Below are 20,182 nucleotides of genomic sequence, written 5' to 3' on the forward strand. Positions count from 1 at the left end.
GAACCGTAAAATTTGAAAAAAAGAATTACAAAAAATTAAATGAAAAAGACGAAACCTAGATTTACAAAAAGGAAACTAAAACAATAACCTAGATTTGAAACTAATTATATAAAAAAACAAAATTTTGAACCCTAAAATTTGAATAAGCTAGAAGATGGCGACGGTTTCCTTTTCGCATCTTCATTTTCGCTTCGCTTCTTCGCTTCATTCTTCGCAATCAAGAGATTTATGGCGAATTTGGGATTGATGAAGACGAACGACTGATGAAGGATGAAGACAACGAATTTGGGGTTGGGGATCTGAGGGGGCGAGAGAAGAGAGAGAAACGGTGGGTTAGACGAAAATTAGGGTTCAAGATCTGAGGAGGTGAGAGGAGAGAGAAACAGCGGGTTGGGGGTAAGAGGAAATGAGGGTTGGAGTGAGAGGAAATGGGTTGGGGGTGAGAGGAAAATAGGGTTTTAGGGGGGAAATTAGGGTTTTTCGTTTTTTTTTTTTGGCCAAATGAGGAAATGAGGTCGGGTACGAAAATATGTGTAACAGCTCGCACTTCCGAGCTACTAGCTAAACACACTTAAGATTCACTAATTATAATTAACGCTTAATAATCTCGAATTATATTCACTCGCAGCGGAAACCATAACTATAAAACGATCCTGGACCTGTGGGTTATAGGCCCATAACATAATTACTTCAAAACTAAATAACACATTACATAATACCTTACTCGATTCCCAAAACAATAGAATATTAAACTCTTTACTAAGAACTTGAATACTTCCAAATACAACCTTTGAATCACTAGGACATCTACAATTTAATGACCAACTCTTTACTTTCGATCCACTATGAGCTCCCAACACAAACCTGCAAATTACAGAAGAAGATACAGAACAAAAACAAAACTAAAATGAGCGAAAAACTCAGTAACTTTACTTCAGCCCGTCAAAACGGTTTTGGTTCGCAAACATTTTTCATATGAGAAACAAACTTGGTAATTGTTCGGAAAATAATCCATCCTTTAAAATATTTCGCTGGCATAGCTCAATTACTTAACACAAATCGCTAGCAAGTACAAGCTTATAACATAACATAACATAATATTCGACCTTATCTGGTCTTAACTCATATACGAATCATTTTCCTCCACCTGTACCTTGTCCACTATTCATCTCAGTTCATAAACTAAGCCAGCTAAAACAATTTCAAAATCCTTTTTACATTATCATACTCAAATCATATTTCTTAAATATAATCATATCCGAACAATTCCAATAGCATAACAAAGTCATATATATTTCACAAATCCATACATGAAGTGATGAAGATGCATCTATAACCATGGTCATGACTATAAACGATATATGATTTCTAAAATTCGATTTAACGCATACACGGGCATTTAAATAAATTTTGCTGAACATAAAGGTTACCTCAACTCAAGAACAACTATATGCAACCTCCATGAACATTTATGATAATCTGGATCTTCAACTCCAACTCGAACTCCACAATAATCACCTCAACAAAATAGCATAATTAACAACAATTCTCAAACTAATCTTATTCAATTACCATCCTTCAAATAGATAATAATCAATCTTAAACCTTATGAGCTAATTATGATTTTCTAAATGATACCAACAATTATCAACAACATAAGATATTCTAATAAAACCCTTTGATACCAATCCCTCCTTAAACTTATTCCAATATCATAACTAAGACCATCTGAGTAATTAATCACTAAAATCTCCACTTTAAAATTATGAAATTGATTAAGAAATTCATACCATGATAAAGTCATTAACAAGAATCTCGTTTATATCTTCAAATCAGAATAATAATAATAGATACATAAACTAATTAATTTAGGTTTTCATAAATAAATATAGTTGGATAAGTTTAGCTTAGATGATATTATCTTGCAACAAAACTGATTTTGCTATTCAACAATAAGATTCAAAACTGAACTTATTTATAAAATCAGAATATAAAACCCCTTTGCAAGGAGTTGAATTCCTTGAATCAACAAGAGAATGAAGAAACTTAGCTTATGCTTATAAACGAGAGAAGTACAGTACAACGGCAGCAGCAAGCTGACACAACACCACCACGCAGAGCAACACCGACAACACCAGCAGAACGCTGGTGGCGGCAGCACGGCAGCGGCAGCAGCACTGCGAAAGCAGAGGAGAGAAAAATGCTGCAGCAACAGTGGAATAACTGGGACAACACCGACAAAACTGATGAAAAAAGGAAGGAGGACAGCAGCCCAGCCCGCAATAGCACCTGCAGACTTCCGGTGAGACCCGACGACAGCGTCGAAAGCTTAACGGCACAAACAATTTGAGTGAGTGCGAGGATGCGAGAATGAAAACTGAGAATTGGGGTTTCTTTAATTTTCTAGTGCTCAATAAGAAGAATTTGAGATGGATTTGCTAGTTACAAACTTAAGCATCAGATTAAGCATTGGAAATTTGACAACTCAAGGATTTGAGTTTTGATGCCCTCATTTTCTTTTGACACGATGACTGAGAAAAGGAGAGAGAAGAGCTTGAAATGTTGATGTATTTTGACACCTCAACTACATTGAGGGAGAATACAATTTTTTTTTAAACTGAAAATACTAATCCTCAAACCATATAAGCAAATACATTATAAAATATAATTTTCCTTTTGTCTTAAAACAATAAATTTCTTTGAGAAAATCCCGTCAACTTGTACCAAAATATCGTAGTTAATTTAAGATAAATAATTAGCCCTTAATTAATTATGCTTAAAATACACGAGCTATTACAATATGGAACGAATATCAGATGCGGTTTTGGGTCACAATCGCATCAGATATTTTTAGCTGATGCGGTTTGGGCCAAACCGCATCAGTTACCTTGTGACAGATGCACTTTTTCCACTAGTGGTAGCTTCCAAGTATTCTCTCTAGGAGGGTTTAATCAAGAAACATGGAAACATTATGGTGGGCCATAATACTCAACTTCAGTTGGAGTTGATAGCTTGGATGCATTCTTCACCTGAGGGGGGTTATTCTGGTAGAGATGCCACTACAAGAAGGCTCGAAGCATTCTTCACTTGGAAAGGGCAACATAGAGATGTTAGTTCTTTTGTCAGGAATTGCATAGTTTGTCAAGTAAATATGATCCTTCAGCTTATCTTGGGCTTCTTCAACCTCTTCCTATTCCTCATGAGGTGTGATCTGAAGTCCCTATGGACTTTACTGGACTTCCTAAGTCCCAAGGCAAGAAAGTCATCTTTGTTGTGGTTGACAGGCTAAGCAAATATGCTCATTTATGTACCTTACATCATCCTTATTCTAGAGCACAGGTGGCTCAGGTTTATCTAGATGGAGTTTTTAAGCTCCATGGGTGGCCTAAAACTATTGTCAATGACAGGGATGCTCTTTTTCTTAGCCAATTTTGGCAAGCCTTGTTCACTTTACAAGGTACTCAGTTGCTTCTCTCCTTAGTCTACCATCCACAGGCTGATGGCCAGACTGAAGTTTTGAACATATGCTTGGAAGCTTACTTAAGGTGCATGTGTGGACAACATCCTAAGGACTAGTCTATGTGGCTTTCCTTGGCACAATGGTGGTATAATACCACTTATCATACTGCTACACATATGACTCCATATGAAGTTGTCTATAATCAACCTGCTCCTGTTTGTTTTCCCTATTTGCCTGGAGCATCTGCTAATGAGGTTGTGGGCTAAACAATGCATAGAAGAAATGCTATTATACCTACTTTAAAAGCTCATTTAGCTAAGGCTCAACATGGAATGAAGGTGCTAGCTGATAAAAGGAGGTCTGAAAGATCATTTGCCATTGGTGATTGGGTGTGGTTGAGGCTTCCACCCTATAGACAATCTTCTGTTCAAGTCAGAATGAATCAAAAGTTAGCTCATAAATACTTTGATCCTTTCAGAGTGGAAGACATTGTAGGCACAATAACTTATAGGCTAACTTTTCCCCCATCTGTGAAAATCCTTAATGTCTTTCACGTTTCTCAATTGAAACCTTTTAGGGGTGTTTTGCCTACATCTCCCCATATTCCTTCTTGGTTGCATGGGACAGTTATTGATTAGGTCATCCAACCTCTGGCTATATTGGACAGAAGAGTTGTCAAGAGACACAATGTAGCTGAAGTGCAGTATTTAGTGCAATGTGTTAATCAACCTATTATTGAAGCCACTTGGGTTTTGGCTACAGCCTCTGAAGCTCGGTTTTCTTGATTTTCCCCTCTCGACTTGAGTTCAAGTCTTTTAAAAAGGGAGGAGGTATGATATAGGGTGTATTATATAGTTAGCAACTTAAACCCATTTTGGGCGGGAAAGTTAGTTGTGAAATGTTAGAATTCTGTTACATTTCTGCTATGCAATATCTCTATATAAATAATGTACTGCAGTTATTATTGAGCTTATGAAAAATAATAACCCATTTCTCGATCAATTCCCTCTCTTAATCTCTATTCTCTCTCAATCTCTCTCTAACTCCTAAAAGGTTGAATGTTGCATTCTCAAAGTTTCCTCTGTCTTCTCCATTAGAGGATAACTTCATGTGTTTGCATCATAACTAATTTTTATCCCCGTACTATGCCCCAGGTACTTACTATTAATAATTTAATTTTAAAATAATTACACCATGTATCACTTGGTGTAGCGGTAAATGTATCTTAATACTTATTGATAGGTCATGGGTCGATTCAAGATATCATTACATTTTTTCCAAAAATTATGATAACCAATCTACTGGTGGTTTATTGCATGCACACGCGATAAAATTCTAGTGCAAGAGAAAAGGTTCCACATGGCAAATAAAAGCATACCTGAAATAAATTATATACGCAATCAAGAAATTTGTGCTATGATTAACAATTTCACTGCCTTTTTTATGGGAGTTGTCCTCTGACCTTTAAACTCCATCCTGATTCGTATTCTCGAACAACAACAATAAGATTTGATTAGCATCAAGAATAATTTGTAAAACTACCCCATTAGTTACGAAGTAGAGGACTCTCACCCTTCATGGTGAATTTCGAAAGGGGAGATGGAGCAAGGGGATGATTGCAAAAAAGAAATCAAATAAGAAAAATAAACTTTATGGTCGGGATTAAGTAGGAATTTATTACCACATTACTAATTACGACACATATCTATAATTTTGTACAAATATGAATCACTAAAAGATGTTAGATAAGATGGTGAGTCTTTGGAAATCCTTACTTGATGTCAGGGGTTCGAGCCTAAACTTTAGCATATATTTTTTTTAATTAATGATCACCTGACTTATTATCTATATATATATATAAAACAAGGTTCATTTTGCTTACGTGTCAAGCCAGCATTATTCAATGTTCACTTCGCTACGGTCATGCTACTACTACATCTGCCACGTGTCATCGCCAAATTCGACACTCTATTATATAACGTGTTCACATCCAAAAATCTGATATCACATGGCGTGATATTTCCTTCCAAAAAAACTACCTTGAAATCAAACAATGATATTAGTGTGGGAAGTTTTAAACAACTGCGTAAATTATAGCTACCGGTAAATATAATTAAATGTTTTTATTTAAAATTCAAAATTCACCCACAAGAATTGTTATTATAGTTGCGGGAAAATAAAGGTAAAAAATGTTATTATATAAGATGTTCATGTAATCACACCCTAATATAAACTGATTGTCCAGAAAATAAAAATGTTCATTCATCCATATTTCAACTCACAATTATAAATTCCTAAATGACAGTTATACTACTAATATATTAAATTAATTTTCACTAACTGTTAAAATTACAATCTTGATTTTTTCAATATATTTCTCAATCACTAACTGTAATAAATCTAATCCTTTCCCAAAACCAACTCAAGTTATGATTTCGGAATGTTCTTTTCTCTCTAATTTTCTTATTTGGACGAAAAACTGATTTACAAAAAAAATTCTGATTTTGAAAATTTTATTTTTTAAAAGATAAAAATCTGATTTAATAAATAAAAACATGTTTCACAAAAAAAAATCTGATTTATTATAATTTTACTTTATTTTTCAGAATTTTATATTTATAAAATCTTATTATAACAAAAAAAAATTAATCTTATTAATTAATGAGATGATTTATGTATTGTATTGTAGTGACCGTTAAAGAATTGATATCGGTATTATAGGACCCATAATCGATTGTGTTTTTTTTGAATAATATTAAAAAAAACCGATTTCTTGAATAAAATAAGGATTATTGCCTCATCATGGTCTACATAGTGTATAAATTGATTTGCTTGAAAAAACCGATTTGCTTGCATAGATTATTGCTTCATCATCATATTCTTTCCTAAAGTAAAGATTCTAATTAAATAAAGTAATATTATGCACCTATAATAAACCGATTTGCTTGAACTGATGGCCGAAGTGATATTCTTTCCTAAAGTAATATCATCATATTCTTTCCTAAAGTAATATTTTGTCCTTACATTAAAATTACCACGTGGTAAAGCAAAGCAATAGTTCAAATGAAGATGACACGTGGCAAAAGCAAAGAGGTGACCGGAAAAATTAGGATGAAAGAGAGAGCGAAGCTTCATGTCTTGCCACGTAGGTAAGTTTTCTCTCTAATTTCTTTTCTCTCTAATTAAAACTTAGAATATTTTTTATAAGGCCCATTCTATAATAAAAAGAACAATCATACTACTAATTATAGATAATTCACAAGTCATAATATTGCAGCATAAGGGTCGTAAGCCAGTTTTAAATATTCTCATTACAAGATTCTAAATTTTTTAATCACAAGGCCATAATAAATATTTCAACCTAAAATTACGAGATACACCTCTTTCACGAGTATGTTGGAATGTAAATATAGAAGTTTGAAATTGTTCTACAATACAATTCTAAAAATCGAAAAGAATATGGAAAAGAACACAGGTCATATGGTGATTAAGAAATAAAAGGCAAAGCAAGACAAAAATATGCCATATTTGTATAATTTTCTTGAGTGATTGTCTATTTAAATTAACTTTTTCACTTAGAAATTTAGAGATAACCCCATTCATTTTGATGAAAATCATGCTATATAAAACTTTGAGATTGTTTTTTAATACAATTTGGATAATCATATCATAAAAAAAATAAAAATTTGTAATAAGATAGTTTAATAAAGAGAGAGGAGTTGAGCGGGACTGCAGAAAGCAAGGAATGAAAGTTGTTGCATGATCGAGTGACAGTAGTGTTGCGTATTGTATTTTTATATGAGCCTCTGTATAAAACGATAGGCAGAACAAAAGCTTCTTTATTCAACTTATTTTGTTTTAAGAAAGTTTTTTTTTACTAAGCAAGTAATTATATTAATTAGAGCAAACAGTTACAACCTAAAACCAACTAAGAGAAAGCAAACCTTTGCTTAGCAAAAAAAAAAAAAAAGTTGGTTGGTCACATGTTTTATCATGACATTAGCTACATCAATCACTAAACATACGGGTCATGAGCCGATTTTAAAATTTATTTTTAATACACAATATGATTATGAAAACTTGAAATAAATCAGCTACTATTCAAATCATGATTTTAGGAGAAACATCCTAAAATCTTAAATTTATAAACAAAGTATTCCCCATAATTTAATGTGTTTTTTTGTTTCATTTACGTAATTATAAAGTATATAATCACGATCACAATATTTTAAAAGTTTAAAATGTTATAACAAAGGAGTGAAAGTTGTTGCATGATCGAGTGACAGTAGTGCTGCGTATTGTGTTTTTATATGAGCCTCTGTATAAAACGATAGGCAGAACAAAAGCTTCTTCATTCAACTTATTTTGTTTTAAGAAAGTTTTTTTTACTAAGCAAAGTAATTATATTAATTAGAGCAAACAGTTACAACCTAAAACCAACTAAGAGAAAGCAAACCTTTGCTTAGCAAAAAAAAAAAAAAGCTGGTTGGTCACATGTTTTATCATGATATTAGCTACATCAATCACTAAACATACGGGCCATAAGCCGGTTTTAAAATTTATTTTTAATACACAATATGATTATGAAAACTTGAAATCAATCAGCTACTATTCAAATCATGATTTTAGGAGAAACATCCTAAAATCTTAAATTTATAAACAAAGTATTCCCCCACAATTTAATGTGTTTTTTTGTTTCATTTACGTAATTATAAATGTATATATCACGATAACAATATTTTTAAAGTTTAAAATGTTATAACAAAGGATTTTTATGTATATTAAATATAATTTTACATTTTATATTCTTTTAATCTTAAATACATGGATTCTAAATAATCACGGATTCAATATATTTCAAATAAAAACAACTACTTAATATACAAAAGAATGTTGTCGTACATTATATACAACTCCAAACCATTTCTACATAAAACCTCCCGTGCATTTTTGCACGGGTGGAAAGCTAGTTGATTAATAGACACGTGGCCAAGTTCTAGTGACAAAAGGAGGATGCCACATGACGCATATACGTTGTTATGCATACTTTTTAATATATTTGTATAGATGTTTGGGAAAATAGTTGGCCTACTTTCCATTCAACTGTAAATGTGGAACCCTACCAGGAAAGGCGAGGGTGAAGATTAATCCATGATGGTATACTTTTTGATGCAAACATTTATAGAATGTTTCTTAGTGGTTGTTTGACCTTTTTAATTTTGTAAGAAACCTACATCACTTGAGTGCTTTTCAATTAGTGGCGAATTACCATTTTAGTGGTTGTGTTCCTCCAAATTATAATAAGTTGAGAGCCACTTTCCTCCAAGAAGAAATTAAGACAACATGTAGGTTAACTCTAATTTCTCATTAAAGCTACTTGGTTAGGAAAAAGTACAATTATGTCTAATGGTTAGAGTAATCCATTTAGGAGACCTTTGATCAACTTCGTGACTACTACTGGGTGTTGCCCCATGTTTGAGAAGGTTAAGATCAACTTCGTGACAACTATAATTGTTAACTGCTTTGAGAAGGTTAAGATAAACACTTCATTGTAGATCTTTTAAAATAAATTATTGACGAAGTTGGACCTATGAATATTGAAGTCATAAACTCATAACTAATAATGTTAGCAATTGTAGTCGTGCTGGAGAACTCATTGAAGGCATGTAACAATGGGAACTATTGGCCCCTTCTGTTGTCTATACTTAAATTTTTCTTTGAACATCATTTGTCTTGCAAAAATATAATCTGATCTAGAATAATATGTTGAATTTCATTCATGATGATACAATTCAAGTGGGAACCTTATTTAGGAATCATACATGCCATTTTTTAAAATGATTTTCTTCTTTGAATTTGTTTCAGGTGTTGTTATGCCTAAGAGTTTTTTTTTTGTATTTTTCAGGCATACTGTTGAGACCATGCTGATAAGTGATGAATGGGGGAGTTTGAATTAGTCTTTTGTGAGTTTAATGAGCCAACATAGATGAAATTTTACATTGCATTAACATATTATGTGGTTGTTTAAATGCATAAATATTGACATGAAACGATATTAAGTGGAGGCCAACAATGGGCGAATTTGATTCCAGATCATATTCGTATCCTCACCCCGAACTTAATTAATATTTGTTTCATTGATCATTCATGGAGTTATGACGAGGAAATCTACATTGGCTAAGTCTTTAAGTTGTCCATATGATTTTTCAATATCAAATTAGGTTTATGAGTCTTCTTTCACAGACTTGTTGGTGACTTCTTCAATTCAAAACGAAGTTCAAAACAAAACTTTGTACAATGAAGTAGTAATACGTGCTCATTCCGCGTAGGCAATAAAAACATTTACCGTAAGGTTAACATTCAAAAAAAAAAATATAAGAAAAATTCATTTGGACTGATCTCGCACAAGGCTGAGGTCCATTATAAGCCATACACCCCTACCCCCTCCCCCCTTAAATCCCAAACAAATGCTTGAGGCAGGTATTGAACCCTAGACTTTGCTAGAGAAGATGAGAAAGCTCATCACTTAGGCAACTCCAATTCCTAGGTAACATTAACATTTATCATCTTCTCTCTTATCAAAAATTGAATTTACTGCAAGCATGGTAGCATGTATTCGATTTATCATCTTCTCTCTTATCAGATGTTGAAAAAGAATAATGCTACTCTCTCCTTTTCCTTTAATGTTTCTAGTTTGAACTTTTTTTGTGTCTAAAAAAGATTCCAACTAACATCAAGTAGGAATACAAGTACTTTTCAGTTGAGTTTATGAGATAGACAGTTCAACTTAAAATTGCTACCAAAACATCCAATTATGAGCTATTCCCTCCATTTCAAAGTAACGTCGTTGCTATGTTCATTCTCACTTGTGTTTCCGATAAACCAACTATTATATATTTTCTTATATGTAATTAAAGATATATATATATAGTAAAAAGTATTAAATGTGGATAAAAATCATGAAAAATTTTGACCAAACATCTATTCGAGAAGGAATAGAGTATCCAAGAACCATATTATCCATATGATCCATCTACAACCAAAAAGTAAAAGGAGTTTGTATTGTAATAGACCGCCTACTTTTTTTTAATTAAAATTAGGCAATGGTAAGCCCAAAATTAAAAAAAAAATTAACGCAATAGTGAATAAGTTAATTTCTTACAATGACTAATTTAATCCATTTAACGACTAGATCTTTTTTTATATTAAAATTAGACCGTCTCTTTTAATAATCTTTGAAACTAAAATAACCAAATCAAATATCTATTACTCAAACGAACTCTTTAAGCATCCCAAACTTGTGATTCATAGAGGTTGCATTCATGGATTTATAGTGTCAAATTCCAACTCTTAACGGAAAAAAAGAAGTCAAAAACTTAGAACAAATTGGGCTTTGGTGTTGGGCTTCTATTCTGCCTCTTCTACCTCTGTAATTCACCTCTGTAACAGCCGTGATCGGTGAACCCAGTCACAAAACCTAACAATTTCCTCCTTCGTGTACCTCTTCTTCTCCTCTCAAACTTCCATACAATCGTGGCCTAATTAAATCTTTAAACACCAGAAAATTTTAAGATTATTTTGAATATGGCATACATGAAATTAATTGAATTTAAACATTAATGCAAACGATTACTACTTCATCTTATTCAACTGAGCTTAGTCTCTCTTCTCTAAATGCGTTCTCTTATTATGGATTTGAGAAGAATCTCCATTATCAAACCCACCTTTTTCTTCTCTTCCTTCCGCCGCCCTATTCGCTCAGTTTCTCCGCCATTTCCGCCATTGGAGCAACGTCAAGATCAAACCCAGAAAGTTGATGGGAGTTTACTGAAATGGGTTTCCTCTGTTTTGTCAAACCCATCTCTGGATTCTTCTAAATGTAAAGATATTCTAACCCTTCTATCCCCTTCTCAATTTGATCGTGTTTTTTCTGAGGTTAATTCATTGGTTAATCCGAATACTGTGTTGCGTTTCTTTTATTTTGGGATTGAATCATGTGGGTATTCTTTTAGTGTAAAATCTTATTGTGCTTTGATTCGTTTGCTTGTTGGGTCGGATTTTTCTGAGTCTGCTAGGTTGTTGTTGATTCGTTTGATTGATGGGAAAGTTCCCACGTTTTTTGACAAGGAATGTAGGGATAGACATTTTGAGATTGCTAATGCTTTGGTTGATTTGAATGTTGGATTGGAGAAGTCGATTGGTAATCGTACATTCGATATGTTGGTTCATGTTTATTGCACTCAGATTAAGAATGCCGGTTATGGTTTAGCTTTCGATGTGTTTAAGGTCATGGCGGGGCGGGGAGCTTTTCCGTCTTTGAGGACGTGTAATTTCCTTATGAGCTCGCTCGTTAAGGCTGGTGAGCTCCAAAGGAGTTACGAGGCGTTTGAAATCATGCAAATAGGAGTCGTGCCCGATGTGTTTTTGTTTACCTCGGCGATCAATTCGTTTTTCAAAGGTGGGAGGGTTAAGGATGCGATTGGGTTGTTTGCAGAGATGGAGAAGCTAGGGGTTTCACCTAATGTTGCGACTTACAACAATGTTATTCATGGACTTTGTAGGTGTAGAGATTTGGACGAGGCGTTCCGATTTAAAGAGAGGATGATAAAGAATGGTATGAGGCCGAATGTTGTAACTTATGGAGCTCTAATTAACGGTTTGGTGAAGGTTGAGAAATTTGATGAAGCAAATCACTTACTACAAGAAATGTCAGAGAAAGGTTTAGTTGCTAATGAGATTGTTTATAACTCATTAATTGATGGGTATTGTAGAGTAGGAAAAGTTGGGGAGGCCTTGAGAGTAAAAAATTTTATGCTGTCAAGGGGAGTTAGTCCGAATTCTTCGACCTTTCATTCGCTTCTACGTGGCTTTTGCCAGAGTAATATGGCAGAGCAGGCTCAGTCTTTAATGCAGGAGATGCTGTCAAGAGGTTTGCCTGTAAATATAGGTGCTTTTAATTCTGTCATTCGTAGTATTTGTGTTAATGGTACATTGGATTCTGTCTGGTGCATCGTTGAAGAGATGCTATCTAGAAATTTAAGACCTAATGATAGCCTGCTTACCACGATAATGGTCAGGAGTTGTAAAGAGGGAAAACATACACAGGGTGTTGAAATTTGGTTTAGGCTTTTGGAAAAAGGGTTTGCACCAAATATAGCGACTTCAAATGCTCTAATTCACGGACTTTGTGAAGCAGGTATTATGCATGAATCTGCTAGGATCCTCAAGGAAATGATTAAAAGGGGTTGTGTATTGGATAGAATCACATATAATACCCTCATATCAGGTTGTTGTAAAAATGGCAAGTTGGATGAAGCTTTTAGTTTAAGAGAAGATATGGAAAGGCTCGGTATTCGACCCGACACTACTACGTACAATTTCCTACTGCATGGTCTGTGTAATGTCCATAAAATGGATGAAGCCATGAAGCTTTGGGATGAGTGCAGAAGTAATGGAATAGTTTCAAATATTTATACATATGCAGTTATGATCGATGGGTATGGCAAGGCCGAAAAGATCGAGGAGGCAGTCAATCTTTTCAAAGAGCTGGTTGCTCAGAAATTGGAGCTAAACTCGATTGTATACAATTCACTTATATCAGCATATTGTAGAACAAACAATATGGTTGAGGCTTTTCAACTTCGCGATGATATGAGAAGCAAAGGCATTATGCCAACTTGTGCCACATATTCCTGTCTAATAGATGGACTGGCCAACACTGGCAATATCGAGGAAGCTAGGAGTCTTCTTGAAGAAATGATCAAGGAAGGTCTGACTCCTGATGTTGTTTGCTATACTGCCTTAATGGGGGGTTACTGTAAGCTTGGTCAGATGGTTGAGGCGGAGGCTATCTTGCAGGAGATGTGCTCGAATGGCATACATCCCAACAAAATCACCTATACAATTATGATTAATCACTGTTCTAAAATGGGTGATGCCGTAAGGGCATCTAAGCTTCTTGAGAAAATGTTTCAGGATGGAATTCTTCCTGATAATGTTACATATAATGCTTTGACCAGTGGATTGTGCAAGGAAGGGAAGTTGGAAAAAGCATTTGGAGTGACTGATAGTATGATACAACAGGGAATTCCTTTGGATGAAGTAACATATACAACCTTGATCCATGGGTTGCCGCAGCCTCTGGCACTTACAAACCAAGAATGATTAAGAAGAATCCTGGAATTCCTAAATGGTCTGGCTCTTTCATTGTGTCGTTATCCCAACTTGCACATGTTTCTGTTGGGAAAATAATCCTTTTCTGATTAGGTTCCTCATTGATTGTCCTCTTTGCTTTTCATGCACGTAGATTGCTTATTTGCCATGGAAGCTTGATCTTGGTGAATCTTTATAGAGTTCTTCAAGCCTTAAGGTATGATCTTTCTGTTGCTTAAATTGTTTCATCCAGATGTTCATCAATTCACATGGGATGATGGGATATTAATGCATGAAATATGCTTATGCTTTGCCTTGTGTATGTATACATATACATGAATAACTACTGCTTCCATCACATCCAAAAATTTTAAAGTCAGATACTTGTTTCTCCTGATAAGTTATTGAAATTCAGCCCATGATACAACATGGTGAATTTGGATGACACTTAACATATAGTAGAATAGTAATGTGATACCTTACTGAGATTTTTACCAATTAAAAGACAAATTAAAGGTTGTGATGCCAACACTTGGCATATACTGCAGTTAATATGGTACTTTAATTTGATTGATGAGTTTAAAGACGTGCATGATGTAGCTAGGTGCATGAAACTCTTCGGTTCATATACACATAATTTTATCATCTTGTTAGTTATATGCATGCTACTATCTTGTTTGCGACTGAGTATAAATTGTAAATCCAATTAGCCTTAGTGTACATGTATCTAGTATATATATATATATAGATACACTAGACCCTGATCATCCGACCTTAACCTTCATGGTTTCTTGATCTTGATTTCTTCTTTTCTTTTTGAGCAGAAGAGGTAAAGGGAACCCCATCCCCAATCCCCAGGTGCCTTTAGTTGGCAGGTATCAAAATCCCAGCCTCAAGGACGGGAGATTGATCCTTACCTACCAAATCAACCATTGTTGGTTCTTTTCCTTAGTATATATGGACTAGGGGTGCTAGAAGGGTATTAATTAAGTTAGGATATCCTATAACATGTTCAGCAAACTATCAAGTCATATGAAAGAGCGAAGAACAAAATTTACATTTAAGCTGTGTTATTTGAGCTATGTGAGGCCTTAGAGCCTTACATCTGTATCCTCGACACGATTATATAATATTTTTCTAGCCCTTATATACAAGGTATCATCTAATTTCAATCTCTAGTCGCTTCTTACTGGTGGCATTGTAGCTTGTTGAGGGAGATAAAATGAACCTTTGACCAACCCTCCTCCCCCCCTACCCCCTCAGATTTATCACTCTCCAACAAAGATGTTATCGAATTTTGCGAATATCCTTTTGTTATTGGTTTTTCCATTTTTTGAGTGTAAGCATTGGGGCCAATGTTTTTCCCCTATGTTAGTATGATAGGAAGAACCGAAAAAGATAAAGCAAGTGATATTGGGCCACTTCGTGAGGGATGCTTCTGTGGTGAATGTTGCTGGCAATGGCAGTGCACTTGTCTTTGTTTGAAATGCTGACTATTTTGGAGTAGGGGTTATTGCTGACTGAGGTTGAAGTTGGTGCTGATTATAAGTACATTCATTGGAAAAAAAAAGTGTAGGTGCGGCTGTGAGTTGTGACGTGGTAGCTGCCATGGAGTTTTGGCGGTGGCATCTTATTGGGGTTGTGTTGCACATTGTAGTCGTTGCTGCAAATAGATGAATTGGAATAGCTTTAGTTCATTCTCATCATTCAAGTTTTAGTTACACTTTTATTACTAGATTATACTGGAACATATATTTTGCTAAACATTGTCTTGTTATTTGTGAAGAATTTAGAAGATCAAGAGATAATAAAACAATTTTCAATTTCAAATCAAGATTGAAGAAGTGGATTTTGAATGCTGTTGAAATCTTGATTAAGTTAGAATATTCAAAAGATAGAGACGAGGTATCAGATGCAATGTGCTCTTGATAGTGACTGGTGAGTGCTCATATTAGATGAAATTGTGGTGTATTGTTGAGGGGTGTTGCTCAGACGAATGCTCCTAGACAATGCAGTTCAATTTGAATATGAGAGAAATGTTGATTATTAAGGAAAAAGCAGGGATCAGTGTCTGCTGAGGTGAGAGATGGTGGGATATTATATGTTTTATGTTTGAGATCAAAATTTTCTGATGACTGATCTATCATCACTCTGTGGTACTTCTCAGGCCTTAAAGGGGACTGATATTTTGCTGGCGAAATTGAGAGGGTTACCATGGTCCATGGTCGTAATGATTGGTTAGAGATATGAATTGGTAGAGGGGTTGATTTGAGAAGTCCCTTCATTGGTCTAACTTTAGACTGGTTAGGGGAAAGGCTAGTTATGTCTTGATCTCTCGAGGATCTCATATTCTTACTGTGCCTGTGGCAGTATTTGTCCTGAGTTGCTATTGGTGCTATCTTACTGGGATTCGTTGTGCTTCCTGGTTATGCCGTTATGATTAATTACCTTTTTTATCTTGATGCTGCCAAAATATGATGTTTGAGGTGCACAATTCTAGGTCTTTTAGTTGTAATCTGTTAATGGGCTTCGTATGTTAACTGTATGTGATGTTGGTTTAGGTGTATTAAATGCACATGCTCTAGAGGACTTGTCACATCATGATATAAAGGAAAGGAACAAGCAATGATCTTGTTACTCAGTCTATGCTGTCATGATGTTTCCAAAGAAGGTACTATTTTATGCCAATGACGAATTGTTTTCTTTCCTAATTTCATTCACCACGATCTTGTGAATATGATGATTTGGCTCGTTATGTCACTGTATAGGTTATGTTCGATTTTTGACTGGTGCAAAGTTCAACTAATCTACTTTTGCATTTGCCATGTTAATGCACAGGTATAGCTTGGTAACTGACATTCACGTATAAATTCATGCATCAAGCTCTTTTCCTGTATTAAATACATCACTCACGTCACTTTTTTGACACAACTGGCTGGAGATGATATAAAGAAAGGGAAATCGTGGGATCCCAGATAAATAATAAATAAACATCGGTCTGAATTTGTTGAAAGAACTTTCTCCCTTAATCGTCTTCCCTTGTATCTTTGTCATGACATCATGCTTCTCTCTGGGTGAAGTTTTCTAGATGTCTCTAATAAGCTGGCTTTGTCACATGGCCCAGGTCCTTCGGTTCCCCTTAGGCGGTCAAGGGGCTAGGGCCTTGAACTCAGAGATAACAACCCCTAGGATCTGAGGATACCCGAAAACCTAGACCTCCTGCAGCTGGCATGATATCATGATTTTGTGGTAATGAACTAGTTCTCGTGATCCTTTGATGCTTCCTTATTGGATTCTGGTGTAGCCAGCAGGGTTATTAAGTGATCAAAAACTTGGAAGTGCCTTTTCCTTTCCCCAGTAGTGGACTATCTGTATTTATGCTGTGATTCTCAATTTTCTATCTATGATTGCTGAGGGAATCAGGTCCCAGCTGCCATGGACTGTTTTCTTGCTGTGTTTTCCATGAAGTTTGTTTCGACAGTGTTCTGAAGCATATGATTTACTCAAAGGTTGTAATTTCATCATGTGTCATGAGTCATGACCTTCTTCCTCGTTTTGTTGGGGGCCGGAGGGGGTGTCTGATTTTGTTTATCTTGTCAAGTTTACTGGCAAAATTGATGTCTTCTGTTTACCTTATGAATACCATTAGGCTTAATTTCGTTTCAACGCTCTTGATTTCTTACTTGCTTTTCTGCCTTTTAATTAGTGTTGGTACTGCTTTTGTTATTGTTGTCTTTCTTCTCTCTGGTTCTCTTTTTCTGGTTCTATAATGCAATCATTTCAAAGAGTTGGGACATCTAAGATACTTGCCTAGTTGCCTTTTATTCACCATTTAAAATTAACAGTGGTGCACTCTCCCCATTTGATTGACACTGTAGGAATACAACTTCGCTACGTCAATCATCTGCACTAGTTGCAACCTTGTAGGATACTTGACATTTCTTTTTAGGCCAGAGTCGGGAAATTTTTCATAGATTAGCGGAGTCCAACTGTTGGACACGTACACATGTCGGACACTAAGTACTCGAGTCTGATTAACGTACATTGCCAGTCAATGGAATACTGTAAGAGATGCATAAGTGTTCAAGACCAGAAATCATAAAGGCCTAACACTCGAGCTTTCCTCATTTTTTCATTGTTACTTCTGTTGTTCTTGAAATCTAAAACATTGAAAGTCTTTAAACTGTCAAATGAATGATATTTTTATTCTTTACTTCAGATTGCATTTGAAACAAACGGAACTTGTTTCAAAGCATTGGCATTGAGAAGTAGATGGGAAGATAGACTACAGGCTGCTATCTGGGATTTGTTTGGTCCCTCCTGAACTACTAAGGATAGTAGTCATGGACTCATTGGGACTCATTGGTTTGCAATTGCAGTTAAGAAGCCACATTCAGAATTTCTTTGGTTTCTAAATTGCAATCAACATAGAGGGGAGCTCAAGGTGCTCAGAGCACACATGGCTTGGAAGGTTGTATCTGCGCACAAGGTTCTTGAATGCAGGCTTTTTTATGAGTAAGTGTTCCTATATATGTTTCGTCTTCCTGTGCCGTTCTCTCTGGATTGTATTTTAGTATCTCTGTTTAATTTGTTACCTGTGTATTCAGATGGCAGGGTCCTACACTCCGTAGGAAATACGAGGCCCAGTTTCTCTCAGCTGTTGGTGCATGTATTTAAAGCTCGTTGAGATCCAAAATCACGAGGCTCCAAAGTTGCATAGTGTATCAAGCCTTTTTCAACTGGAGGCAGAAGGGTGGTGCCTTTGCATTGCACATATATGGCAAGACAAGTTAAATTTTTGTGGCTGGAAAGCCAAGGCTTGATTTAGCTACCTAGACAGAGTTATGGGTCAATGCGCTAGCTACATTGAAGAGGTTGATTTCCATTTTTGAACCATTTTTTGTTTATTGTTGTGTTTACACAACAATAAATAGAAAAAGAAAGTAGAATATAGCTCAATAAAGAATTAGAAGATTATTTAATAGATCAAGGAACAATAATCAATTGTTCTATGAGAAGTAATTAATATGCCAATTTCCATCAGCCTAGAACCATTGCAAATTTTTTTAGGTGCTCCCAAGTGCACCTAAAACTATGTGCTCCTCATATTTTTAACTATGTGGTTACAAACACTTTTTGCACATTTTTTGCTCGAATATGTAACCTGTAAAAAATGCGAAAAAGTGAGAGAGCATCTAGTTCTAAGTGTTCTCAGTATTTTCAATTACCAAACTCCTGTCAGATTAATTCTTTGTTAGTCCATTTTTGAGTGACTTTCTAATTCTTTTTATATTCTTACTACTTAAGTGCTCAACAGCACATTATACTTTATAGTAATATTCTTTCTCTTGACTGTGATAGTTCACCTGAAATTTTCTGATCTGATCTGAACTTATTTTTTCTGATCTGATCTGAACTTATTTTTTCTGATTACAATATTTTATCTTTTAGATTTTGCTCAATATATAAGAAAAAATATAGTCATGTGGGGTCTTGTTTGATTCGTCTCAGTGAGTACTTTATTAATATTCAATTATTATAATTTTTATTAATATGTAATGAAAGATATAATGATTTTTAAATATAAGCATGATCTGAATTGATCTGGTCTGAACTTATTTTTTCTGATCTGATTAGATCTGAAATAAGCAAAAATAAGGTGAATTGAACATAGCCTTATATTTAGCTCGTGTTCTAATTTCTAGATTGATTAGCCAAATCATATACTAAAGGTGAATTGGTGAAAGTTATATACTTATATGTTTTGAACATCCTTTTTATTAATATTAACATACCTTTTTTTTATTTTGCAAATCTTAGACTGGTACGTAAAAAAGCTCACCACTTTTCTCTATAATAAATATTCTTGCATTGTGTTTGGTAAAAGATAAACATTTTATGGTGTCTAATTAGAAATAAATTTGAGTGCTTTAGAGTAATGAGCCAATGTTTAAAGTAACAGTAGTTAGATTTTGAACAAAGAGGAAATCAAGGAGAGATGAAGTTAAGTGGTGAGTACCACTATACCAGTAGTGACATGTCGCTATCTCGCAAAACAAACTTCCTTCTTCCTAATCCTAGTCATATATGTATAAAACGTAAATGTTGCTAGAACTGTAGAACACGTTCACCTTATCCTACCATACACCTACGAGTCATGTCAATTGTCATAACACTTATATTGATATTTTACTATTTCCTCTATCTCTCTATTTCTTTTTATTTTCTGATCAATCTCAATACTTGTTACTAAATATAAAACGATTTATAATATCTAAAAGGAAAAATTGATATAAATAATCCCAACTTACTAATCTTTAAAAATAATTTCAACTTTGGATTTTTTGAGAATAATCCCAACTTTGGATTTTTTGAGAATAATCCCAACTTTAGGGGGTACCTTCTCAAAATAATATGAACTATTAATTTTCAATATATTATAGACCTAAAATTAATTAGCAAGAAAAATGGTAGTTTGGCTTATCTTGAGAAGGCCCCCTTAAGAGTTGGGATTATTTTGGAATAATCCCAAATTGGGATTATTTTGAGAAGACGGGTGAAAGTTAGGAT

At 34.6% G+C, this 20,182-nt stretch overlaps 1 protein-coding gene and 1 long non-coding RNA gene across 3 annotated transcripts; one reads left to right on the plus strand and one right to left on the minus strand.

Annotated features, from left to right (window-relative positions):
- Positions 1-591: 591 nt before the first annotated feature.
- Positions 592-2,607, minus strand: LOC125497535 (uncharacterized). The gene is made up of 2 exons (XR_007274423.2): positions 1,431-2,607; positions 592-864 (listed from the first exon to the last, which is right to left on the minus strand). It is a non-coding gene; the product is annotated as an uncharacterized LOC125497535 (long non-coding RNA).
- Positions 2,608-10,780: 8,173 nt separating this feature from the next.
- LOC104893150 (pentatricopeptide repeat-containing protein At4g19440, chloroplastic) lies at positions 10,781-18,964 on the plus strand. 2 transcript variants are annotated; one of them, XM_010679233.4, is made up of 6 exons: positions 10,781-13,652; positions 13,767-13,829; positions 16,174-16,283; positions 16,381-16,450; positions 17,832-18,127; positions 18,220-18,964. In XM_010679233.4, the coding sequence occupies exon 1, from the start codon at positions 11,135-11,137 to the stop codon at positions 13,622-13,624; it is 2,490 nt and encodes an 829-aa protein (XP_010677535.1). In that variant the 5' UTR covers positions 10,781-11,134; the 3' UTR covers positions 13,625-13,652; positions 13,767-13,829; positions 16,174-16,283; positions 16,381-16,450; positions 17,832-18,127; positions 18,220-18,964. The 2 variants fall into 2 exon arrangements, with proteins under 2 accessions (XP_010677535.1, XP_010677536.1); XM_010679234.4 differs by lacking the exon at positions 16,381-16,450.
- Positions 18,965-20,182: the final 1,218 nt, after the last annotated feature.

Source organism: Beta vulgaris, chromosome 5 (genome assembly GCF_026745355.1).
Source record: "Beta vulgaris subsp. vulgaris cultivar EL10 chromosome 5, EL10.2, whole genome shotgun sequence".
Lineage (NCBI taxonomy): Eukaryota > Viridiplantae > Streptophyta > Magnoliopsida > Caryophyllales > Amaranthaceae > Beta > Beta vulgaris.

Coding starts and splice junctions, on each gene's coding strand:
- LOC104893150 (XM_010679233.4), top strand. CDS start 11,135: ATGCGTTCTCTTATTATGGATTTGAGAAGAATCTCCATTATCAAACCC.